General features: G+C 57.7%; 1 protein-coding gene across 3 annotated transcripts; it reads left to right on the top strand.

Moving 5' to 3' along the window:
- The first annotated feature begins 1,629 nt into the window (after positions 1-1,629).
- FRRS1 (ferric chelate reductase 1) lies at positions 1,630-25,165 on the top strand. Of its 3 annotated transcripts, none has more exons than XM_045586826.1 (16): positions 1,630-1,758; positions 7,251-7,443; positions 10,032-10,168; positions 11,475-11,569; positions 13,612-13,759; positions 14,692-14,874; positions 16,024-16,122; positions 17,374-17,521; positions 18,808-18,921; positions 20,471-20,583; positions 21,292-21,378; positions 22,429-22,526; positions 22,705-22,763; positions 23,572-23,715; positions 24,001-24,065; positions 24,533-25,165. In XM_045586826.1, exons 2-16 carry the CDS (start codon positions 7,251-7,253, stop codon positions 24,623-24,625), a joined length of 1,776 nt encoding a protein of 591 aa, XP_045442782.1. In that variant the 5' UTR covers positions 1,630-1,758; the 3' UTR covers positions 24,626-25,165. The 3 variants fall into 3 exon arrangements, with proteins under 3 accessions (XP_045442782.1, XP_045442783.1, XP_036308638.1); XM_045586827.1 differs by having other exon boundaries at positions 1,742-1,798; XM_036452745.2 differs by lacking the exon at positions 1,630-1,758 and having other exon boundaries at positions 7,178-7,443; positions 24,001-24,062.
- Positions 25,166-25,666: the final 501 nt, after the last annotated feature.

Here is a 25,666-nt window from a genome sequence, read left to right as displayed (position 1 = left end):
AAACCAGCCTCCGCTCCCCCTGGGGGGCCAGGGGCTCTGGTTCTCAGGAGGGAGATGGATGCGGTGGTGTGCTCCCCTCTCCGAACCGCCCCTTCGATGGCTCTAGAGAGCTCCCCGTCTGTCCACGTGTGTGTGTGTGTGTGAGTGTGTGTGTGTGTGAGTGTGTGTGTGAGTGAGTGTGTGTGTGTGAGTGTGTGTGTGTGAGTGTGTGTGTGAGTGTGTGAGTGTGTGAGTGTGTGTGTGTGAATGTGTGTGAGTGTGTGTGTGAGTGTGTGTGTGAGTGTGTGTGAGTGTGTGTGTTAGTGTGTGTGTGAGTGTGTGTGTGTGTGAGTGTGTGTGTGTGAGTGTGAGTGTGTGTGTGAGTGTGTGTGTGTGTGAGTGTGTGTGTGAGTGTGTGTGAGTGTGTGTGCGGGAGTGTGTGTGTGTGTGTGTGAGTTTGTGAGTGTGTGAGTGTGTGTGTGTGTGAGTGTGTGTGTGAATGTGTGAGTGTGTGTGGGTGAGTGTGTGTGTGTGTGTGTGTGTGAATGTGTGAGTGTGTGTGTGTGTGAGTGTGTGTGCGGGAGTGTGTGTGTGTGTGTGAGTTTGTGTGTGTGTGAGTGTGTGTGTGTGTGAGTGTGTGTGAGTGTGTGTGTGAGTGTGTGTGTGAATGTGTGAGTGTGTGTGTGTGAGTGTGTGTGTGTGTGAGTGTGAGTGTGTGTGTGAATGTGTGAGTGTGTGTGTGTGTGAGTGTGTGTGCGGGAGTGTGTGTGTGTGTGTGTGAGAATGTGTGTGAGTGTGTGTGTGTGTGAGTGTGTGTGTGAGTGTGTGTGTGAGTGTGTGTGAGTGTGTGTGTGTGTGAGTGTGTGTGAGTGTGTGTGTGTGTGAGTGTGTGTGAGTGTGTGTGTGAGTGTGTGTGTGTGAGTGTGTGTGTGTGCGGGAGTGTGTGTGTGTGTGTGTGTGAGTTTGTGTGTGTGTGAGTGTGTGTGAGTCACAGCGTGAGGCCAGCATCTCACCGTGTCACACTCATCTTTCCCGCCCAGCCCCATCTTTATCCTCCAAAGAATCTTGTGAAAAACAAGATTCAAGGCTTAAAAAGAAACCAAACTCCCCGACTTCAGGGTCCATCATCCAAAACAAAGTCACTCTTGTGCTCTACTTCGTTCACACGTTCAAGTTCAGGTCCGCACTCCGACTCTGTCCCTGTCCTTTCCCGGCTGCCAGGGCTGCTGGTCCGGGGGACAGACTGTCTGACAGGCTGCAGGGCCCCTGGGGTGCGTTCGCATTTCAGAAAAACAACGAGCCCCTTTGAAAAATACACTTCGCAGCCAGAATTGCGTAAGACCACACTGTCGCTAGAGGAGGATTGGCTCTCTAGAATTTGAATTTAATCAAATATAATGAAGCAAATAAGTTCTATCCAGAAGGAGATAGAATCAGAAGCGTGTGTCCTGGTGGCAAGTAGGTTCTCTAGGTTGCCTTCCCATCCGATAGCCTATTTTCAAATGCTTTTGCAGCTAAAGACAAGAACCTAATTCTCGCAGAAAGACAATGGCCAGTTGGCAGAAAAGAAGTTCCTCGGTGTAAAGCAGAATGCGTAGCTCTCAGACCTGAGCCCAAAGGGGCGCCGCTGTCTTGCAGCGGGAGCTCAGCAGCGGGGGCCCAGCAGCTGGGCGGGTCGGGGAGCAGTTCCCTGTCCGACTGGGAGCCACTGGCCCCACCCACAGGCTGCAACTCGATCCCAGTTGTAGCCGAGCCGGAAGCCGGCCGCTCTGTCCCAAGGTAAGGGCGCCTTTCCCTCCCCGTCCGGCTCCCCGCAAAGGTGTGTAAATGTTTGTTGAACTTGAACTCAGTCGGGGACAGCCCAGCGGGCGGGCGGGGCCGCGGGGGACCCGGGAGGGCGCTTCGGGGAGCAAACCGCCTCGGGGAGGGAGCCAGCCTGGAGGTCCGAGCCCCCCCCCCCCCCCCCCCCCCCCCCCCCGTCCGGACCACGGACGCCGAGCGGGTCGATCCCGGTCCCCGGTCCCCGGTCCCCCAGGGACTCTGCCCCTCGAGCTCGGTCCCAGGAAAGGCTGAGGGAGCCGAGGGGAGCCTGCCCAGCAGGGACTCTCCCCACGTGGTGTGGTTTCACCTTTTAAACCACGGGGACGCTCCCATGCTCAGTGAGGACACCCTCCCCGGGTGCCTGGTGAAGGTGACCGGGCCTCACCTGTGTGGGCGGGTGTCTGTCAGGTAGGGATTCCAGCTCCTCCCCCCCCCGCCTCCCCCCGTGTGGCTGTGACCTCTGCCCTTATTTTATTTTATTTTATTTTATTTTTTGCACCGGCCACGCTGCCCCGGGGCAGTGGGGGTGTTTCCGTCGGTAAGCGAGCTCTCGGGAGTGTGTCTTTCCTAAGCTAACATTCCCCATTCAGAGTTTTCTCTTCCTGGGAATTAAAAGGTGGAGGGAGGGAGCTGCCTGGTGGGCAGGGCGGGACCAGACCGGGCCTGCTGGTGTGTTGGCATCGGGAGCCGGCTGGTCGGGACTTTCTGGACGGTTTTGTGAGAAGGGATGAGGCCAGGCGGGCGGGCACCGGCGCGTCCCCCGGGGCTGCTGGCTGCGGGCCAGGCGGTCGCAGGGCAGGGCGCCTCCGGGGACCTGCCCACAGGCCCGCGCTCTCCGCTGCGGGAGGACAGCGGGTGGGGTTTTCCTCAGCGGAAAGGGGGTGGGTGTCGCTCTGAGAGGAGAGAGGTCCCGCCGGCTTGGGGTTGGGTGAGATTTCAGTCCCTCTCGTTGTGAATCCTCCCCAAGGGAGTCTCTTCATCGGTTTCTAGGGAGAGCGAGAGGGAGAGGGAGAGGCCGAGAGGAGCAGGGATGTGAGAGAGACACATCGATGGGTGGCCTCCTGCATGCGTCCTGACCAGGGCCCGGGCCAGGGACGAGCCGGAACCGAGGGATGTGCCCTTGATCGGATTCGAACCCGGGGCCCTCTGGTCGCCGTAAGGAACGTCCAAACCTGTGAAGGATTCGTGTGAGTGTACCTGAGCCAAACTGACCTTGCCGGGAAGCCAGAACCTGCGGGGCTGGGAGTGCTCCGGAGAAGGGCAGTTCACCTTGTCTCAGACGTTACAGCCCGAGGAGGGGACTTAGGTGGGTCAGGCCCGTGGTCGGCAAACTGCGGCTCGCGAGCCACAGGCGGCTCTCTGGCCCCTTGCGTGTGGCTCTTCCACAAAATACCGCGGCCTGGGCCAGTCTATTTGAAAAATGTGGCTCTCCAAAGGAATGTCACTCGTCGTGCTGTTGATATTTGGCTCTGTGGACTGATGAGCGTGCCGACCACGGCTCTAACCAAACAGAACCACCAGGCTAGCAGAGCGGGACTCAGAGTTCTGATGGCCGGAGCCGGTCCCCGACATCCTCTCTGCCTGAACGGAAAGACAGGGAGGAGGAGTCAGGGCAGGTCTCGCCCTAAAAGCCTGCAGCTTGCCGCCCGCTCCCTCCTCCGCCCTGAAGGGGGGACCCTGGCTGTGAGGGCGCCTCTCACTTGCCGCTCACTCTCCACACCCCTCGGCTTAGCACATGCTTCCACGTGTGATCCTGGCACAGGCTGGCCAGTGCAGTGAATGTGTTTGTATGAAGGAAGCGCGTTCCTGCGATCGTCGCCTGAAGCATCACTGGCCTCGGACATGAACACAGGGCCTCCCGCTGACCCAGAGCCAGGGACTCCCTCTTGTTTCTTCCCTCGCTGACATTGTCATATTTTCTTTCTTTTTACTTAAAAAAAAATTGATATCAGAGAGGAAGGAAAAAGGGAGAGAGAGAGAAACATTAATGATGAGAGAGGATCATGGATCAGCTGCCTCCTGCACGCCCCCTACTGGGGATCGAGCCCACAACCTGGGCCCGTGCCCTTGACAGGAATCCAACCTGGGACCCTTCCACGGGCCTATTTTCCTAGTGACCGGCAGGCAGGCGCCTCTGAGTCACTTCCCTCCCGTCTTCTGCTTTTCCCTCTCTCGGTCTCCAGCCTGTGTCCCGTGCCCTCCGGAGATCATCCTGGGGGGCGGGAGGCGGCCCTGCCTGTCTGGCCGCGGCCTGGGCTCTGCAAATGAGGAAACCGGGCGGGGGGGGGTCCCCTGACGGACGGGTGGTGCTCAGCTCCTTCGTGCACAGCAGAGCGCACAGGGCCAGCCTGGGGCCACCCTCACAGAAGCCAGCGCCCAGGGACTGTCTGCGAGACGGGACGCACCTCTCCCATGGGGTCATTCTCTAGGCCCGTGGTCGGCACACTCATCCGTCCACAGAGCCAAATACCAACAGGACAACGAGGGACATTTCTTGGAGAGCCACATTTTTTAAACGTGAACTTCTGCTAACGCCACTTCTTCAACACAGACTCGCCCAGGCCGTGGTATTTTGTGGAAGAGCCACCCTCAAGGGGCCAGAGAGCCGCCTGTGGCTCGAGAGCCGCCGTTTGCCAACCCCGGGCCTGGGCGTGTGCCCGTTCCTGCCTTTAGTTCTGTGGGGCCGGGCCGAGGCCGCCTGGGGAGAACCATGACTCGGATCTTCTCAGGTAAATGTCACCCGGTCCTGAGGCAGGCTGTCCGGCAGCGGGACCAGAACCGTGTGGAGCTGACGTGGCTTCCTGTCTTCGGAATTGTGCTTCTCCTCCGAGCCCCCGGGGAAATCCGTGCTTACTGATGTTCTCAGAGGTGGAAGGCTCGCTGTGCCTCCAGCTCATCCTGAGGGGGGCCCCCCGGCATGGCTGTGAGCCAGGAGGGGGTACACAGGGCGTGGGACCGGCGCTGACCGGTGTGGGGCGCGGGGCTGGGCCACGTGTGCGGCCCTCGGTTCTGGGGCCGGGCAGGGCTCCTGCGTGTCGGCTCTGCTCTAGGGTGGGGGTTGGTTTGAAATTTGCATGGCTTTTCCTTCATGACGAGGAAAGGCTAATTTATGCTAATGATTCTGAGAGTGCTTTTATTTTGTCTGTAACGGATCGAAGATGGAGGAAACGCCATTAAAAATATATATTTTTATTGACTTCAGAGAGGAAGGGAGAGGGAGAGAGGGATAGAAACATCAATGCTGAGAGAGAATCATGGATCGGCTGCCTCCTGCACGCCCCCCACTGGGGATGGAGCCCGCGACCTGGGGCTGTGCCCCGACGGGGAATCGAACCCTGCCCTCCTGGTTCCTGGATCGATGCTCCACCCTGAGCCACGCAGGCCGGGCGGAAACTCCACTTTTACGGAGAATGAGCTGTTCTGAGGGCTCTTCCCGTCCGCAGCTGCCCACGCGCTGCCTTGCTCGCCACCAGGTGACCTGCCCCAGCCCGCCCGCCCAGCCTGGGCTGGTTTTCGGGTTTGGGTCAGACGTGCCCAGGCAGGTGGGACGGCGGAGGGCGGGGCTGACAGGAAGCAGCCGGGGCCTGTGGTGCCGATGGCCTGGCCGGAGGCGCCTAACCCGGGTGCCAGGAGAGAGAAACACCCGCTGACAATGGCGCTTCCCAATTCCAGGCCTCGGGGCTGCAGGGAACAGACGGACGGCCTCCTGTACTGGGGGGTCTGTGGCCCTCCCTTTCCCAGATGGCACATTATTGTCGTCCCCCCCCGCCCCGGCCCTCCCTCCCGGGCCATCTGGGGCAGCGAGGGGTCCATGAGTGGCCAGTGCGGTCAGGGGCGGCCTTTACGTCCGGGGCATCTTGTGCGTGCACTAAGCTTTCCAGGGCGACGCGGAGTAAAGCCTCTGGTGGTTTTTCTTTTAGTTAAACTTTTATTTTTAAATCCACTGACGAGGGTTTATTTCATTTTATTTTTTATTGGTTTCAGAGAGGAAGGGAGAGGGAGAGAGATAGAAACATCCGTGATGAGAGAGATCATGGATCGGCTGCCTCCTGCAAGCCCGCCCCCCACTGGGGATGGAGCCCACAACCCGGGCCTGTGCCCTGACCGGAATCGAACCTGGGACCCCTCAGTCCGCAGGCCGATGCTCTATATCCACTGAGCCACACCGGCCAGGGCCAAGCCTCTGGTTTTATTGGACGAGTCGTTCCCGGTCAGACTCCCAGCTGTCTTCGTCCTGTCACTGAGTCCCACGCTGTGGGCAGGATGCCGTGGGCCCTGCAAGCTTTTGGGGCCTTTGCTCACCGTCTCACCATTGTCATTGGTGATGGAGCTGAGTTTCCAGCAGGTGGAGACCCCCCCAAGGCCTTCCTCCCGGCTGGGTGTGGAGGGCCGGCGTGGAGGGCCGGCGTGGAGGGCTGGTGTGGAGGGTCCGGCGTGGAGGGCCCGCGTGGAGGGTCCGGCGTGGAGGGTCCGGCGTGGAGGGCCCGGCGCGGAGGGTCCGGCGTGGAGGGCCCGGCGCGGAGGGTCCGGCGTGGAGGGCCGGCGTGGAGGGCCAGGTGCGGAGGGTCCGGCGTGGAGGGCCAGGTGTGGAGGGTCCGGCGTGGAGGGCCGGTGTGGAGGGCCTGGGTGTGGAGGGTCCAGCGTGGAGGGCCGGGTGTGGAGGGTCCAGCGTGGAGGGTCCGGCGTGGAGGGCCGGGCGTGGAGGGCCGGGCGTGGAGGGTCTGGGTGGAGGGTCCGGCGTGGAGGGTCTGGGTGGAGGGCCGGCGTGGAGGGTCCGGCGTGGAGGGCCGGTGTGGAGGGTCCGGCGTGGAGGGCCGGGTGTGGAGGGCCGGCGTGGAGGGCCCGGCGTGGAGGGCCGGCGTGGAGGGCCAGGTGCGGAGGGTCCGGCGTGGAGGGCCCGGCGTGGAGGGTCCGGCGTGGAGGGCCGGCGTGGAGGGCCGGCGTGGAGGGTCCGGCGTGGAGGGTCCGGCGTGGAGGGTCCGGTGTGGAGGGTCCGGCGTGGAGGGCCTGGGTGGAGGGTCCGGTTTAGAGGGCCCGGCGTGGAGGGCCTGGGTGGAGGGCCCGGTGTGGAGGGTCCGGTGTGGAGGGCCTGGTGTGGAGGGTCCGGCGTGGAGGGTCCGGTGTGGAGGGTCCGGCGTGGAGGGCCTGGGTGGAGGGCCCGGTGTGGAGGGTCCGGCGTGGAGGGCCTGGGTGGAGGGCCCGGTGTGGAGGGTCCGGCGTGGAGGGCCTGGGTGGAGGGCCTGGTGTGGAGGGCCCGGCGTGGAGGGCCCGGTTTAGAGGGCCCGGCGTGGAGGGTCCGGCGTGGAGGGCCTGGGTGGAGGGCCTGGGTGGAGGGCCGGCGAGCTGCCTGCTGGAAGCCAGGGCTCTCTGCTCTCCGGGCCGCGGTGAGGGGGAGATCGCCCCTCTCGCCGCCTCTGGAAGGGACGCCTCCTCTCCCTCCTCCCCTGCAGATGGCGGCTCCCGGACGCCCCGCGGCCCTCCTGCTCCTGCTGCGCCTCGGCCTGGTGGCGGCCTTTCCCAACGGCCGTGTGACCGAGTCCTGCGGGGACATGGTGCCCCGGCACGGCCACCCCCCACGCCCCGACCCCAAACACAGCGTGGCGGTGGCCCGGACGACGTTCTCGCCGGGGGACCAGATCGAAGGTACCGCGCGCCCGGGGGCTCCGGTTCACAGGCCGGGCTCTCCTGCCGCTGCCCACGCGGCGGCCGCCGTGGCGTCCCAGGCCCAGGGGCGTCCCGGCACCTGCTTAGACGCCGCCATCTCCACCCCACACCCCGTCTGTGTGCGGCCGCTGTGACGGCTCTGTACCTCCACCACCTCCACCCTGTACCTCCGCCACCTCCACCCTGTACCTCCGCCACCTCCACCTCCACCACCTCCACCCTGTACCTCCACCACCTCCACCCTGTACCTCCGCCACCTCCACCCTGTACCTCCGCCACCTCCACCCTGTACCTCCGCCACCTCCACCCTGTACCTCCGCCACCTCCACCCTGTACCTCCGCCACCTCCACCCTGTACCTCCGCCATCTCCACCCTGTACCTCCGCCACCTCCACCCTGTACCTCCGCCACCCCCACCCTGTACCTCCACCACCCCCACCCTGTACCTCCGCCACCTCCACCTCCGCCACCCCCACCCTGTACCTCCACCACCCCCACCCTGTACCTCCGCCACCTCCACCTCCACCACCTCCACCCTGTACCTCCGCCACCTCCACCCTGTACCTCCATCATCTCCACCCTGTACCTCCACCACCTCCACCCTGTACATCCACCATCTCCACCCTGTACCTCCACCACCCCCACCCTGTACCTCCGCCACCTCCACCCTGTACCTCCATCATCTCCACCCTGTACCTCCACCACCTCCACCCTGTACATCCACCATCTCCACCCTGTACCTCCACCACCCCCACCCTGTACCTCCGCCACCCCCACCCTGTACCTCCATCATCTCCACCCTGTACCTCCGCCACCCCCACCCTGTACCTCCATCATCTCCACCTCCACCACCTCCACCCTGTACCTCCACCATCTCCACCCTGTACCTCCGCCACCCCCACCCTGTACCTCCGCCACCTCCACCCTGTACCTCCACCACCTCCACCCTGTACCTCCGCCACCCCCACCCTGTACCTCCGCCACCCCCACCCTGTACCTCCGCCACCTCCACCCTGTACCTCCACCACCTCCACCCTGTACCTCCGCCACCCCCACCCTGTACCTCCACCACCTCCACCCTGTACCTCCGCCACCCCCACCCTGTACCTCCATCATCTCCACCCTGTACCTCCGCCACCTCCACCCTGTACCTCCATCATCTCCACCCTGTACCTCCGCCACCCCCACCCTGTACCTCCATCATCTCCACCCTGTACCTCCGCCACCTCCACCCTGTACCTCCACCACCTCCACTCTGTACCTCCACCACCTCCACCTGCTCCCCCATCTGTGTGCCGCTGCTGTGACGGCTCTGTGACCTACGCAGTATGTCTGCTCCCCTCTCAGGGCTGGCTTCCAGGTGTGTGCTCATCCTATTAATGTGTGTTCATGGACAATATATAGACGCCACAGAAAAGGAGCATAAAGCTTACTTTATCTGGTTTGATTTGTCATACACCCTTATCCCTCTCTTTCCTTTATCAAAATCTTCTCTCTCTTTTTTATTTTTAATTTAAAAAATATATATTTTATTGATTTTGTACAGAGAGAAAGGGAGAGAGATACAGAGTTAGAAACATCGATGAGAGAGAGTCATCGATCAGCTGCCTCTTGCACACCTCCTACTGGGGATATGCCCGCAACCAAGGTACATGCCCTTGACCGGAATTGAACCCGGGACCCTTCAGTCCCCAAGCCGATGCTCTATCCATTGAGCCAAACCGGTTTCGGTTCTTTTTTATTTTTAAATGTATTTTTCTTGATTGCAGAGAGAGGGAGAGAGAGAGAGAGAGAGAAACATCAATGATGGGAGAGAATCATGGATCGGCTGCCTCCCCCACACCCCCTTCTGAGGATCGAGCCTGCAACCTGGGCCTGTGCCCTTGACCGGAATCGAACCTGGGACCCTTGAGTCCGTAGACCGGTGCTCTATCCACTGAGCCACACCGGCGAGGGCTCACTTTCTTGGCATAGTGTTGTCTTTTATGGTCCCTGGTTCCTCTGGCAGAGTGCGGGCTGGCTGGTGAAGGCGTGACTCGCCCGGCCTCCTGCGGATCCACTTCCTGCGGCTGCAGAAAAGCCAACGTCCGCACACGGAGCAGAGGAGCGGGCGGGAAGCGCACTTCAGGTGCCTGTGTCCGCCTCCCGTCTCCACGCTGCGCGGGGGCGGTAACGGGCCCAGGATCCGCAGTGAAGACCCTGGATTGCTCCCATCCAGCGTTTCCCAAGCTCGTTTGGCCTCAGGGGCCAGACCGTGGCCACCTCTGCCTGTGGACGGTGGGACCAGGTCTGCTCGAGGACGGCGGTACCAGGTCTGGCAGGGACTGTCCCTGACCGTGGCCACTCTGCCCTGGACGGCGGTACCAGGTCTGCCCGCAGAGGGTGGTATCAGGTCTGGCAGGGGCGGCCCGGGCGGCCCGGTCCAGAGCTGTGTGTGGGATGTTGCCACCGTGTCCTCTCCCAGGACGCTGTGTGTGTGAGCGGCCGTTTGGACCCTGCGGCGCCCCCTCTCGCCGTCCCTCCGGGCATTGCCAACCCCCCCCTGTCTGTCTCTCCGTCTGTGGCAGTGGCTGTGTCGGGGCCGGAGTTCAAGGGCTTCCTCCTCGAGGCCCGGAATGCCGAGGACCCGAGCGGCGCCCCCGTGGGCTCCTTCACGCTGATCGACAAAGAGGCGTCCCAGCTGCTGACCTGCGGGGGGAAAGAGGTGTGTGTCTGGCCTGAGGCCGATTTCTGTCTGTCCCCACGGGCCTTTTCCCAGCAGGAAAAGGGAACTTTTCACCCAGGGAATGCAACATCCGCATCGATGCCCAGCCACCCCCTGCCTCCCCCGCTCCCCCACTTTACTACTGGCATCTACTTTGCACGTGTGCATCCTGGGGGAGGCAGGAGAGCTTGAACAGTGAATGACTCCTGATATCCCATGGACTGTGACTCTCAGTAGGTTGACTTTGGAAGGTGTCAATGTTGAAGGCAGAGTTCTAGAGGGGGACGAGATTTCAACTTTCGTCGCTCACTCATTCGTTTAGTGAACATGTATTATCCCAGGGACTGTCTCGGAGAGCTCATAGCCATGGACACGAGTAAAGCATGTGGACATGGGACATGGGACATGGGTAGGACATGGATGAGGGACAGACACATGAGTAAGACCGTGCGATGACGTAGGTGCCGCACACAAGCTCGAGGGGTGGGGAGAGAGCTGCTTGGAGGACTGGGCCCTTAAGCTGGGTCCCAGGGCACCTGCGGATGAGGGAGGTGGGAGGTAAGACTGAGAGGCAGGCATCACGCACACATGTAATCACTGCCTATTTGGAGGCGGGAATATTTTTTCTTTGGATGAGCCTTCTGTGTCCTAGCTGTGTGCATGAATGGAAGGAATACACATTTATAATATAAATCCGTGGTCCGAAAACTGCGGCTCACGAGCCACAGGCGGCTCTTTGGCCCCTTTGGTGTAGCTCTTCCACAGAACACCACGGCCTGGGCCAGTCTATTTTGAAGAAGTTTAAGTTAAAAAAATTTGGCCCTCAAAAGAAATTTCAATTGTTGTCCTGTTGCTATTTGGCTCTGTGGACGAATGAGTTTGCTGACCACTGGTATAAATGAAATAACAAGCAAATCACACCCAGTATTCGTAACTCTCTTTAGTTCCTTTTTTAAAAAAATATGTTTTTATTGATTTCAGAGAGAGGGAGGGAGGGAGAGAAACATCCATGATGAGAGAGAATCACGGATTGGCTGCCTCCTGCACGCCCCCTACAGGGGATCGAGCCTGCAACCTGGGCCTGTGCCCTTGACTGGGAATCAGACCTTGGCCTCCTGGTTCATAGGTTGGCCGCAGGGCCGGGCGCTCCTGAGCTCTGGCATTTCTGCGGACGGGACAGATCACAGAGCCAGTGGCCAGGCTTCCTTCCCAGTCCACCGCTGCCCGGGGACGAGGCCCCGGCCACGCACACTGAGCCGGCCGGCTGCTGGCCTTCAGGCTGACGGAGCTCCCGCATCTGCCACAGGGGTCCGCCGTGAGCCACTCCAATGCGCACAAGAAGACCGCCGTGAAGGTCCTCTGGGACGCCCCCCACAGCGCCCCGAACCACGTGCAGTTCCTGTGAGTACAGGCCCTGCCGGGTGTCTGCACTGCACCCCTCGGCGGGCTCTCCGTGTGTGTGTGTGTGTGTGTGTGTGTGTGTGTGTGTGTACTGGGGGGGGGGCAGCGGGTGACAGCATCACCTTAGTGTGTAAGCAGCTGTTTGGCTTTTCTCTCTCTCTCTCTCTCTCTCTCTCTCTCTCTCTCTCTCTCCCTCCCTCCCTCCCTCCCTCTCTTCCTTCCTTTCTTTCTTCTTTTTTAATTTTTATTACATCTTATTGACTTTCTACAGAGAGGAAGAGAGAGGGATAGAGAGTTAGAAACATCGATGAGAGAGAATCATCGATCAGCTGCCTCTTGCACACCCCCTACTGCGAATGTGCCCGCAACCAAGGTACATGCCCTTGACCGGAATCGAACCTGGGACCTTCCAGTCCATAGGCCAATGCTCTATCCACTGAGCCACACTGGTTTCGGCTCTTTCTTCTTAAAAAATAAAAAATAAATAAATATATATATATATATATATATATATATATATATATATATATATATTTGTGTTGATTTTAGAGGGAGAGAGAGATAAAAACATCCGTGTTGAGAGAGAATCATGGATTATCTGCCTCCTGCTCGCCCCACCCTGGGGCTCGAGCCCACCCCCCGGGCGTGTCCCCTGACGGGGGATGGAACCCTGACCTCCAGGTTCCGAGGTCGACGCTCAGCCCCTGGCCACGCCCAGGCCTGGGTGTTGGTTTTCCCACGAGTGAGTGACCCCCGGCGCCTGGCACGGGGCTGCCCCCGGGGGGCGCTGCGAGGGCACGGGGTGCGCGGACGCAGCCTCGCCGGCCTCCACTCGGACGGAGCCCTCAGCCCTGAGTGTGCGGGGAGCCGGGCTGGGACCCGTAGACCTGGGGTGAGGGCGGAGACCCCAGCCCCGGCGAGTGGGTGCGGCGGGACACGTCCCAGGTTGGGTGGTCGGAGCGCGGGTCCCGGAACCTCCTAGAAGTCACCCTGCTGAACGTGGCCGGCTCCTGAGCGGGTGAGGGCCTGGCTTTCGGGGGAAGTGCCCCGACAGGCCTCCGTCCTCCGCGCCGCCCGGGCTCCAGGTCCCGGTGTGTGGGCTCCAGGTCCCGGTGTGCGGGCTCCAGGTCCCGGTGTGCGGGCTCCAGGTCCCGGTGTGTGGGCTCCAGGTCCCGGTGTGTGGGCTCCAGGTCCCGGTGTGTGGGCTCCAGGTCCCGGTGTATGGGCTCCAGGTCCCGGTGTGTGGGCTCCAGGTCCCGGTGTGTGGGCTCCAGGTCCCGGTGTGTGGGCTCCAGGTCCCGGTGTGTGGGCTCCAGGCCCCGGTGTGTGGGCTCCAGGCCCCGGTGTGTGGCGTGTGAACGCGGGAGGTCACCGCTCAGCTGGCGGTGGCCTCTGCGTCCCCGAGCAGCCTCCCGCCCTGGGGCCGCTGCCCTGCCTCTGACCGAGCATAAGGCTGGTGCAGGCTTGGCATGTGGGGGGGGGCAGGGAGGGGGGAGGAGATCATGCAGTTTAGTCTCTGGGCCTGGCTTTGGGAGTGGGCCCCCCAGTGACAAGTCAGAGTAGAGGAGGAGGGGAAGGAAGAGGAAGAGGAGGGGGAGGGAGGAGGAGGAGGAGGAGGAAGAGGAGGAGGAGGAAGAGGAAGAGGAGGAGGAGGAGAGGAAGGGAAGAGGAGTGGGAGAGAAGAGGAGGAGGAGGAGGAAGAAGAGGAGGGGGAGGGAGGAGGAGGAGGAGGAAGAGAAAGAGGAGGACGGGTGAGGAGGTGGGGAGAGAAGAGGAGGAGGAGGAGAGGAAGGGAAGAGGAAGAGAAGGGGGAGGAAGGGGGAGGGGGGAGGAGGAGGAGAAGGAGAAAGAGAAAGGAGAGGGAGGAGGTAGGGAGGGAGGAGGAGGAGGAGGAAGAGGAAGAGGAGAGGGAGAGAAGAGGAGGGAGGGGGTGGGGAGAGAGATCTGGCAGGCACTCCTGAGTCTGAATTCCTTCTCACCCCTGGACCTCTGACCCCCCGCTGGGCCTGTTGGGGTTCTGGCTGACCGGTTCTGCATCCCAGGGCCACCGTGGTGGAGAAGTACAAAAGCTACTGGGTGAGGCTTCCCAGCCCGGTCATCTCCCAGCCCAAGGCCCCGCCCTTCTCCACGCCCGCGGCGACCCCAGCGCCTTCGCCAGCCTTGCCTGCCGCCTCCGTTCTCTCCGGGCCAGTGAGTCGCCCCCTGTGGTGCCCAGACGCAGTCTAGGGGCCTCCTTGGGAGCTGGGGTTCCCCACTCGGGCCCTGAGGGGCGGTGGCCACAGGCAGATCCCGAGGGAGGTGCTCGCTGCAGCCTTAGGACCTGCCGGTTACTGGGATGGAGCCTGCCACCCGGGCCTGTGCCCTGGCCGGGAATCGAACCAGCGACCGCTGTGCCCGGGACGACGCTCAACCAACTGAGCCCCACTGGCCAGGGCGCTTATGTTATTTTAACATCAGGTCGGAACCGAATGCAGGAAGCAGAGCCCAGGCTAAACACACAGCAAGTTTCCTTGCTTGCTCTCACAATCCCACCCCGGGAAGCGGGAGGACACCTGCAGGCAGCACTCCCTGTGGAGTCGGCATTCCCTGAGAAGTTTCTCAGCGTTTCCCCGGACTGCCCTGGGAACCTCGCTGACGGGAACTATTGTGTGCATGAAAGGGACTTTAATACCGGAGCAAATTACAGTCCTGGGCCGTGCCTCCCAAACGCTCATTGAAACGGATTACGTTGACAAGTGCATGGCCTTTGGAAGGACTGCCCCGGCCATTTCTAATCAGAGCCCTGTCCCTGCCCTTACTGTACCCCTGTACGTATAGCGAGTAAAATAATAATAATAATAATAATAATAATAATAATAATAATAACAACAACAATAAGAGAAAAGTGCAGAAGAGCTCGCCCAGAGCATTAGGAGAGAGGAACCCTGCGGCTGGGCCCCTGCTCAGGCCCCACCAGTCTCGGGTTCGAGGCCGCCTGGCCACCCAGATGGGCCGCTGTGAGCCGCGCGGCCGGAGGGTCCTGCTCTGAAAAGGGGGTCTCGTCGGGCCGTGGGAGGGGACCTCCTGCCTTTGGGGGTGAGCTGCTGGTCTGATCTCTTGGCCCCACCCCGTCCTCTCCCCAGTTCAGCGCCGCGGGCTGCGGGAGCAGCAAGTTCTGCGTGCGGAGCCCCTCGGCCTGTGACCCGGCGGCCGAGCACGCCTGCCTCTTCCTGTCCTTCACGCCGGACGGCCGGTCGGTGACGGTGGAGCTGAGCGGCCCCAGCAAAGGCTACCTGTCCTTCGCCTTGTCCCACGACAGGTGGATGGTGGGTACCTGGCCCGGCGTCCGCGGGGTGACGTTGGCCCGGGGTGAGCTCCGCGCTGGGCGGGCCAGCTGTTTGTTCCAGAGTCAGACGCACGGAGGGCGGGCGGGAAGGGGGGTGACGAGGCTGTCGTTTTGCTACCGTTATGAATTGTAATGCAGATACCTGTGTTTTCCCATGGTCTTAGGTGGGTCGGGTTGAGAACCGCTAGCAGCGTTGCCTAAGACCATCGGAAAACACAGATATTTACATTACGATTCATTAACAGTAGCAAAGCTACAGTTATGAAGCGGCAGCGAAAATAATGTTATGGTTGGGGGTCACCACATAAGCAGCTGTATGAAAGGGTCGCAGCGTCAGGAAGGAGAGAACCACTGGTCTAGGGAACGATTCAGAATGGGAGACAGAACCAGAACCACACACAGAACGTAAAGCCCACAAGACTCGCTTGTACATTCCGATGATACCACGTGCCTGGAAGATGCAGCCTGCCCTTTGATGGTGATTGACATGAGATCCCGAGTGTAGGGAATATTCGAGATGACAGGACCCATGAGAGTCGGGTCGGCAAAGAATGCCTCCCTGAGCGGAGACATGTTGGCCTCAGGCGTAACCTATTGGATGTGGAATGCGGACAATAGTCTCAATATTTGATTACCATATCTTCCATCTTGAAAGCTACCCCCAAACCAATAGAATATAGTGCATTTACAGTCATGAAAATGTTCAAGACCCAGATATATCTTTACAAACAAGTATCCAGAATCATATTCATGATACATTAAAACAGGTAACAAGACTGTTTATTTTTCTATTTGGAGAGGGAAAAAAACGATAGGTATAAATTTAAATAGATTTGAAAGTATATGAAAGCATTAACTGTGGCATTCAATCGGGGATGGGTTTATGGGCATAAAACACGTCATGTCTATTTTAGCCTGTTTTTTTTTTTTTTTTTTTAATAATGAAATTGTATTGCTTTCATAGTATAACAAAATCATATTGATTCGTAAATTGGACAGCCATGCTATCATTGAAGGCTTCCAGTGAATTATGTTTCAAGAACACCAAATACTATTTGATTTTTATTAAGGACTTAAAACACAGCATTGGACTTCCTTCAGACTCTCCTCCTTTCCCATCATCCTCTAGGGCGATGACGATGCTTACCTGTGTATCCATGACAACCAGGCCGTGAGCATCCGACCTGCCCATCTGACTGGGCGGAGCCACCCTGCCCTGGACTCCTGGGTGAGTGTCCAGGTTCGGGGAGCCTCTGCCTGGCCCGCCCCCCTCCGGCCACGCGGCTCACAGGGGCCCGTCTGTGTGGCAGGGTGGCCTCAGACCCCCAATTGGTGGGGCCTGAGCAGGGTTCCTCTCTCATCACACTCTGGGAAAGCTTTTCTGCACGTTCCCTTAATTTTTTTTACTAGCTACACACATATATATATTTAATAAAGTTTATATGTATCTAAGGTGTGCAACAGGATGTTTTTTTTAATATATATATTTTATTAATTTTTTACAGAGAGGAAGGGAGAGGAATAGAGAGTTAGAAACATCAATGAGAGAGAAACATTGATCAGCTGCCTCCTGCACACCCCCTACTGGGGATGTGCCCGCAACCAATGCACATGCCTTTAACCAGAATCAAACCTGGGACCTTTTAGTCCACAGACCGACGCTCTATCCACTGAGCCAAACCGGTTAGGGCAACACGCTGTGTTTTAAAAAAATGTTCTTATTGATTTTCTTTTAGAGAGAGGGGAAGGGAAAGGGAGAGAGAGATAGAAACCTCAACGAGGAGAGAGCATCACGGACCGGCTGCCTCCTGGATGCCTCCAGCTGGGATGGAGCCTGCAGCCCAGGCCTGTGCCCTGACCCAGAACTGAACCTGGGAACCTTCAGTCCGCAGGCCGCCGCTCTGTCCACCAAGCCAACCCGGCGAGGGCGACTTGCTATTGCTTGTCCAATGCTTTTTTTAAAAAATATATTTTATTGATTTTGTACAGAGAGGAAGGGAGAGAGATAGTTAGAAACATCGATGAGAGAGAGTCATCAATCAGCTGCCTCTTGCACACCCCCTATTGGGGATATGCCCGCAACCAAGGCACATGCCCTTGACTGGAATTGAACCGGGGACCCTTCAGTCCCCAAGCTGACGCTCTATCCATTGAGCCAAACCGGTTTCGGCTTGTCCAATGTTTTTGATTGTGTGCTATGGCCAGATGGCGTCTTTTGTGTCTGCCAAAGCTTCTCTCCCGGGGAGAGGAATGTGGGGCTTCTGATTCAGAGTAAAAGCAATACGTTTGCCAGTGAGATGAGGACAAGCGGGGAGACGGCGCTGGCTGTGCTCTTTGAAGGGGAAGCGGAGACACAAGGCCGGCCAGACCCGGCGTGCACGGAGGGCCGCGGAGAGAGGAGCGTGGACGGGCGGGACTGCGGACACAGCGTGTTTTTAGCGGATCGGGGAGGCGCCGACGAGACCCTGTGTGCTCGTAGGACACCCTGGAGGCAGTGGCCTGGCGGCTGGAGGACGGCGGGATGCAGTGTTCTTTCAGGAGGGACATCGCCCTTCCCGGGGTTAAGGGCAGGTTTGACCTAAACACCAGCTACTACATCTTTCTAGCAACTGGAGCGGCTGAGGATGGTGAGTGCTGTGTATCGATAAAAACCATCTTTTCAAGGTTTCTTTCTCCTCTCTTGTCTCCCTCCCCCCCATTTAAAAATGTTTACACTGGTGGGCAATGAGTTATCAAAACCCTCTTCCCTCTTGCCTTCCCTTTTGACCTGGGTTGGCCTTTGAGCTTGGTTTCCCCAGACACGAAGCAAAGGCAGGGTCAGCAATGCTATCAGGCCTCCTGCTCACGAGGAAAGCGGTTTCCGGCTGGTGAGCAGCATCTGGGCCAGATGTGAGAAACTGGGGGAGCTAGAAAAGTCATTTTATACATATCGAGGGGAACCACGGCTCTTCTGCTTTTTATTGCTAATTTTTGGTTTTGTTACATTTTGGCTAGATGATAAAGCTGGTTTCCTATAGAGTTACATCTTTTTGGAAATTATTGTCCTGTAGTCTGTGGTCTATAATATGTACTTTGGTTTGGGCCAAAGAAATATACCTAATATCAAATTTTAATTATTTTTGTTCTTTTTGACATACATTATATTCTAAAAATAATCTATGCTCCATCATTTATTTACTTTACTGACTCTCCTGACAAGGACCATTTAACTTGTTTAAATTTTTTTTTGGCTGGCATGAAAAAAGTTTCTGTGAACATTCTTGTGTATATATATTTGGGTCAAGGGTATTTCTGTAGGGTAGATTCTCAGAATATAGGAATTCACGCACATCTATACTCACCTATACAAACCAACAGGGATAACTCTACATTCACAGACTTAAATTTATGCGTAATGAACGACAATACGATAACCCATTCTCACACTGTTCACATCACTTTTCTTTGAGATGTTGGTTTGTTAGTCACACCCAGGCCCAATCGCTCAATGCCACATAATGGAGCATGCAAGTGTGTTTGTCTTTCTCTCGGGCCCAGTTTCTGTCGGCTTAATCTAGAATTCTAGATTATTTTTCATATGTGTTCTCTTTCAAGAATTTCCCTTGCCATTTTCAACCATTTGTGGTCCTATGAACGGTAATTATTTGGATGGAACATTGGCTGTGGGTGTCTCACTGTGACTCCCACCTCCCCAGCCTCATGTCTTGCTTGGCTAAGTGATTTCTTTAATTTCCCCCCCAATAAGGTCATGTGACCCTGCACCTGTGGTTAGGTTGCTTTTGCAGGGGAATGGCATCTCTGCTGATATTCGTGTTTTATTCTTTAAGAAGTTTTGTTTCCAGGTCATGACACAGTCTTTTCATCCCTTCTCTTCCGAGGAGGTAATTCTTCTTCATCTTTTTCATAATTTCAGGTAAAATTTATAGACACTCCCAGCAGCCTCTGATTACATACGAAAGACATGACGTGACAGGTGATCCGCAGGACGTGGGAGCGTCTGGGGCCCAGCCCCTGCTGAGGGCTCACGGTGAGCGGCTACTGTGTGCGCGGCACCGTCACTCCGCCCGTGACCGCCTGGTGGCTCCTGCTGGCCGGGCAGGCGGGGTGCTGGACGGGGCAGGCTCTGTGCTGGCTGGGCAGGCAGGGTGCTGGCCGGGCAGGCGGGGTGCTGGACAGGGCAGGCAGGGTGCTGGACGGGGCAGGCGGGGTGCTGGCCGGGGCAGACTGGGCGGTGGCTGGCCGGGCAGGCGGGGTGCTGGCCGGGCAGGCGGGGTGCTGGCCGGGCAGGCGGGGTGCTGGACGGGGCAGGCTCTGTGCTGGCTGGGCAGGCAGGGTGCTGGCCGGGCAGGCAGGGTGCTTGCCGGGCAGGCGGGGTGCTGGCCGGGGTAGGAATCGTGGCGAACAGAAATTAGCAACTGCTTAGAAAGAAATCTCTGTGTGAGGAAGCAGTATTCACTTTCCTGTTAAAAACATTTTAAAAATATTATATTTTTTAATATGATTTATTGATTCTAGGGAGAGAAAAAGAGAGAGGGAGAGACATAGAAACATCAATGAGAGAGAAGCATTGAGCTGCCTCCTGCACGCCATCCCACCGGGATGGAGCCTACAACCCAGGCCTGTGCCCTGACCGGGAATTGAATCTGCAGCCTTTCGATGCTCCAGTCACCTGAGCCGCTGGCCGAGGCACCTATTTGCTTTTCCCTGGTTTTTGGAGTGAGAGGTGAGACGGCTCCAATGGTTAGAGCACAGCTGCTGCCCTGACCGGTGTGGCTCAGTGGATAGAGCGTCGGCCCACAGATTCAAGGGTCCCAGGTTCGATTCTGGTCAAGGGCATGCACCTTGGTTGCGGGCACATCCCATCGATGTTTCTAACCCTATATCCATCTCCTTTCCTCTCTGGAAAAAATCAATAAAAAAGAATTTATTAAAAAAAAAAAAGCGCCGAGACCGGTTTGGCTCAATGGATAGAGCATCGGCTTGGGGACTGAAGGGACCCGGGTTCGATTCCGGTCAAGGGCATGTACCTTGGTTGCGGGCATATCCCCAGGAGGGGGTGTGCAAGAAGGCAGCTGATCGATGATTCTCTCTCATCGATGTTTCTAGCTCTCTATCTCTCTTCCTTCCTCTCTGTACAAAATCAATAAAATATATTTAAAAAAAAAGAAAAAAACAACAAAAAAAGAAGAAGACAGCTGCTCAAGCCAGGTTGGGCTCGAACCCCACGTCGTCACCTGGGCCGCTTACATGACCTCTCTGTGCCTTTGTTTCCCACCCGGCAAAGCTGGAACGATAAGAATTGTAGTCACTTCCGCGGGTTGTTGTACAGATCCGTTCGGTTCGCACCCGGGGAGCTCTCAGAGGCCGCACCTGCACACAGTAGGGCTGGGGAAGCGCCAGCTGGCAGAAGCAGTCACGGTGGCAGTGGTGCTGTGATAGGCGGCGTGTTTGGTGAGCTCTGCCAGCTGGCGGCACTTGGCTGGACTTGGCTGGTGGTTCCGTTTCTCGGCATGTGGCCGAGTCCCTGCAGGACAGGGGTCAGCTGGTGAGGCCACCACCGCCCCCTCTCCCCGCAGGGGCCCTGATGCTCGTGGGCTGGATGACCACGGTCAGCGTGGGCGTCATCGTCGCCCGCTTCTTCAAGCCCGTCCTGTCCAGGCCTCTGTTTGGCGAAGCCGCCTGGTTTCAGGTAGGCAGGGGAGAAAGGTTCATGCGGTTTCCGTGCTGTTGGTATGTTGCCGCATGAAAAACACATGAACTATGTGGTTTTCTCTCCCTTCTTTTGTGTGTGGGTGGCATCGTTGTTGTGGTTTGGGACCCTGATAGTGTCTTCTTCTTGCCCTTTGGTTTCCTGACCAGGTGAGAACAGACACAGGGCCCGGATAGAGGTCACGCAGGGCGGCCTGAGGCCGGGGCCGGGCGGGTGGAGGCGGTGCCAGGGCCGCGAGGCTCTGTGTGACATAGACCCGGGGACCGGCAGGACCCTGACCGGCATGGCCAGCTGCCCCGGGCACGGACGGGCGAGGAAGGCAGAGGGCAGAGAGGGCAGTGGCGGCTGCTTCCGGCTTGTCCACAGGGGTCTGTCCTCTGGGTGCTGCGCCCATCTGCGTCACACCCTCTCCCCCTCGCTCTCTGGTCAAGGCCGCCTGTCTCCTCTGTGTGGGGAGGGGAGCTAGAAGCGTTTCTTTTCACGTCGCCCCTTTGTCTGGGATCCGGAGGCGAGAGCCGGTCAGTTCCCTCAACACAAAGCAGAATACGCCTTGTCTTCCGTGTGCTGCATGTCAGGTGTCCATCAAAAGCGTCCCTTCGGGGAGTCTCATCGTGATCTTGGCCCCGCGGTGACCCCGAGTTCTTCCTCCGGCACCGGTCACCCCTCTCCCTGTCCCTTCCCCCGCAGGTGCACCGGGCGCTCATGCTCCTCACCTCCGTCCTCACCTGCATCGCCTTCGTCCTGCCCTTCCTCTACCGGCGAGGCTGGAGCCGCGTGAGTACCCTCTCCTGGTGTTTGTTAGATCACCCGAGCGTCAGGGAGACTGCGTTTTATCCTCAAATGGGCAAACGGCATTTCTGTGCATGGGTGACACCACCACACATCCTTGGACACGTTGCTGGCGTCTCTGATCCTCAGTTCCCCCATTTTTTAAAAGTGGGTTATTCATAACCAAGCGTGGAGCCTGCACGTGTGCAGTGTGTGCCTGGTGTGGAGGAGACACTCAGGGATAGGTGCCTGTCGTCATTATTGTTATCACCGCTGCCACCCATCATCAATATCACCACCATCACCATTGCTATCACCATCATCACCACCATCACTGTCATCATTACCATCATCACCACCATCACTATCACCATCACTATCACTGTCATCATTGCCAACATCACTGTCACTGTCATCATTGCCAACATCACTGTCATCATCATCATCATCATCATTACTACTATTACCATCATCACCACCATCACTGTCATCATTACCATCACTATCACCATCATCACCACCATCACTGTCACTGTCATCATTGCCAACATCACTGTCACTGTCATCATCATCATCATCATCATCATTACTACTATTACCATCATCACCACCATCACTGTCATCATTACCATCACCACCACCACCATCATCACCATCACCATCACCATCACCATCACCATCACCATCACTATCATCCTCCTCCTCACCATCACCACCATTATCACACCATCATGGACATCATCATCATCACCACCACCACCGTCACTATCACCATCATCATCCTCTTCCTCACCATCACCATTATCACAACATCACCATCTCTGCCACCATAATCAACATCACTGTTACCATCATCACCATCATCACCTCCATCGCTGTCATCGTTACCATCATCACCGTCATCAACATCCCTGTTGTCATCACCACCATCCAACGTTTAAAGCTACAGGGAAGCACGAAGAACGCATAGATGTGTGTTATTTCTAACGTATTTAAATTTACGTGTTTGAACCGAGGGCGGGAGTGAGAGCACTAACGTGGGGCCCCTCTGCTCAGCATGCAGGTTACCACCCCTACCTCGGCTGTGTGGTGCTGGCGCTGGCGGTTCTGCAGCCGCTGCTGGCGGTCCTGAGGCCAGCTCTGAACGACCCCAGGTACCGCAGCCTGTCCACACTGCGCTCTGCATTTTATGAAATTCAGTGATACATTCTATTTTCTTAAGAGCTTTGAGTAGATTTCAGGGGTCTCGTTCCGAGGCAATAGGGGGTTCTCTGGGGGGTTCCCTGTCGTTCTGTCCCTTTTATGGACCCTTTCGCTTCTTTCTTCTGGCAGGAGGCAGCTGTTTAACTGGACTCACTGGGGGCTGGGGACCGTGGCCAGGATCGTGGCAGGTACGTGGCCGTGGTGCTGGTGTTGGTATATGATTGCCCGTTGCCCACGATGCAGGTTGTCATTGGGCGTGAAGGCGTTTTCGGTGCATCGGTCATCGGAGTCATTGGCTGTTGAGGAGAAATCGGCCTTAAACATTGAAATCCAGAAAGTAATTTCTCGAGAATAACTGTTTAAGTTCATTATTTCAGTTTTAAGCTTGGGGTTTTTAAAACGATGCTAAAGCTTTCCTTTTAAGACTTTTTTATTTTTATTTTAGCTTTTGCCTTTGCAAGCAGAATAAATGCTGCTGCAGCCACCAGTGTGAGGGGCTCCCGTGGGGGGTCCTCGGGAGCGGGCTGCGCTGGGCCTTGGAGGTGTCCCCAGGCCTCTGTCTCCAGGCCCTTCCCGGGGATGGCCCCTCCCCCGAGGCGGTTTGCGGAGTGGGGCCTGACTCTCCCGTGCTTTGCTGCCTTAGTATAGTAACAAGGACCTAAGCTGCCTCCTCCTCCCGTTTCCGGGGTCCGTGAGGCTCCTGGTGGGAAGGGGGGTGCAGCCGCCACTGGTTTCCGCACTCGCCGCCCTTCCACCCGCAGCCTGGAGACGCTGCTCGGTGAGAACCGATAGACCACACTCTCTCACCTGCCCTTCTCGGCGGTCTCACCCGAGACCAGGGGCCGCGGAGCCGCTGTTGGGCCTGAGATAGCGATTCCGTCCGTCCCATCGGCGCCGAGCGTGTCTCTCCGCGGTGCCCCGCGCGCGCGCGCGTGCGGACACGGCCTCTCCGGCTCCTGCGCTGAACACGCGTGTCGCTGTTTCCTCCGCTCGCAGTGGCCGCGATGTTCCTGGGGATGGACCTGCCGGAGCTGGCCCTGCCCGGCCCGTGGAAGACCTACACCATGCTGGGCTTCGTCGCCTGGCACGTGGGGACCGAGGTCCTGCTGGAGGTGCACTCTTACCGCCTCTCCCGCAAAGGTACCCGCCCAGAGCCCCCCAGCACCCCCAACGCCCCCCTCCCACCGCGTGTGCTTAGCACTTGTGTTGTTCGGGGTTTGATCTGGTTGGCATTGCCTGGAAAAGAGATCGTGTGTAAGTGCCCATCCTGGTGTGCGAGAGCCTTCCTACTGGGGACGTTTGGAATGTCCTGGGAGCCGGAACTGGGAGAACAGTCTCCGAAAACCCTACCCATCAGGCTTCACTGTGTGAGTGTTCGCCTGCACGCCCACGGGCCTTACCAACACATGCTTTTGCTCTTGGCAGTTGAAATACTGGATGACACTAGAATTCAGATTATGCAGCCCTTTACCATGGCTGAGGCAGAAGAAGTAAGTCCTTCTTGTTTATAGTTTTACTAGAGGCCCAGTGTACGAAATTTGTGCACACGGCGGTGTGTGGGGGTCCCTCAGCCCAGATTGCGAGAGGGCGCAAGCTGGGCCAAGGGACCCCACCGGTGCACAATCGGGATCAGGGAGGGACATGGGAGGTTGGCCAGCAGGGGAGGGACTGTGGGAGGGCTCCAGGGCGTGTCCAGCCTATCTTGCTCAGTCTCAATCGGCTGGACCCCAGCAGCAAGCTAACCTACTGCTTGGAGCGTCTGCCCCCTGGTGGTCAGCGCGCATGTCATAGCAACTGGTTGAGCGGCTTTAACATATCATTAGCACGTTGTGCTTTGATTGGTTGAATGGCCGATCAGACGACTAGACACTTAGCATATTAGGCTTTTGTTATATAGGATTGACAAAAGCCTTCACGCTGGCGGTTCCGTCCTCTCACTTGTGCGCTTTCCTTTCAGGGCCACGGCTTTAAGAAGGCGGTGCTAGCCGTGTACGTCTGTGGGAACGTGACTTTTCTCGTCATATTCTTGTCTGCCGTCAGCCATCTCTGAGCCGGCTGCGGCCTTGCTGTGCCGGCCAGGCCAGGCGACGGTCCCATCGAGCCTCGAACACGAGGCCCGTGCCGCCTGCCGGGCGGGGGCAGGACATCGGAGCCGGAGACCAGGCCAGGCCCACGTGGGGTCCCGGCGGCTGGCCCTCAGGGTCCTGTGGCCTGGGACGCGCCGTCCAGCCTTTGGGTGCAGGTCCGAGTCCTAAAGGGAAGGCCGAGGAGGAGTGACCCTCGAATGTTTCTCCTTTTTGCACCTTTTTATTGAATGTATGGGGGTGACCCTGGTTAACGAAATGGCACAGGTTGCAGGTGGGCCGCTCCACCACACACGGTCTGTACACTGTCTGGCATGTCCACCACCCCAAGCCAGGCCTCCTCCCATCACCACCGACCCCGTCTACCCTCCCCACCTCCCTGCAGCATTTCTATGCTGAGATGCTTAAGAATGTGCCGAAACCGGTTTGGCTCAGTGGTAGAGCGTCAGCCTGAGGACTGAAAGGTCCCGGGTTCCATTCCGGTCAAGGGCGTGTACCTTGGTTGCGGGCACATCCCCGGTAGGGGGTGTGCAAGAGGCAGCTGGTCGATGTTTCTCTCTCATCGATGTTTCTAGCTCTCTATCCCTCTCTCTTCCTCTCTGTAAAAAATCAATAAAATATATTTAAAAAAATGTTAGCTCTAAGGAATGTAAACAAGAGCATCTGGAAAGTAAAGGATGACGTCAGGATGAAACGGGGAGGAGAGCAGCCATATTGGGGTGTTCTGGAAGTTTTCTGTGCGTCTTTTTGGGACAACATCTACCGGGTGTTCCCTGAACATGTACACACACTGAAACAGCTGGTGGCTCAATGTAAAAAATAGAATGTATTTTAATAAACACTGTCTTTGTAATCATTCAAAGTGTGTGTACCGTTTTTGGGGGGACCTGTACTTTTACTAGTTTATCTCAATGGTCTTTTCCCCTAGCCCAGCAGTCTGCAAACTCCTTAGTCCGCAGAGCCAAATATCAACAGCACAGCGATTGAAATTTCTCTGGAGAGCCACA

Source organism: Pipistrellus kuhlii, unplaced genomic scaffold, assembly GCF_014108245.1.
Source record: "Pipistrellus kuhlii isolate mPipKuh1 unplaced genomic scaffold, mPipKuh1.p scaffold_m20_p_24, whole genome shotgun sequence".
Lineage (NCBI taxonomy): Eukaryota > Metazoa > Chordata > Mammalia > Chiroptera > Vespertilionidae > Pipistrellus > Pipistrellus kuhlii.
Note: the sequence above shows the minus strand (reverse complement) of the source record. Positions and strands in the feature narration are given on the sequence as shown.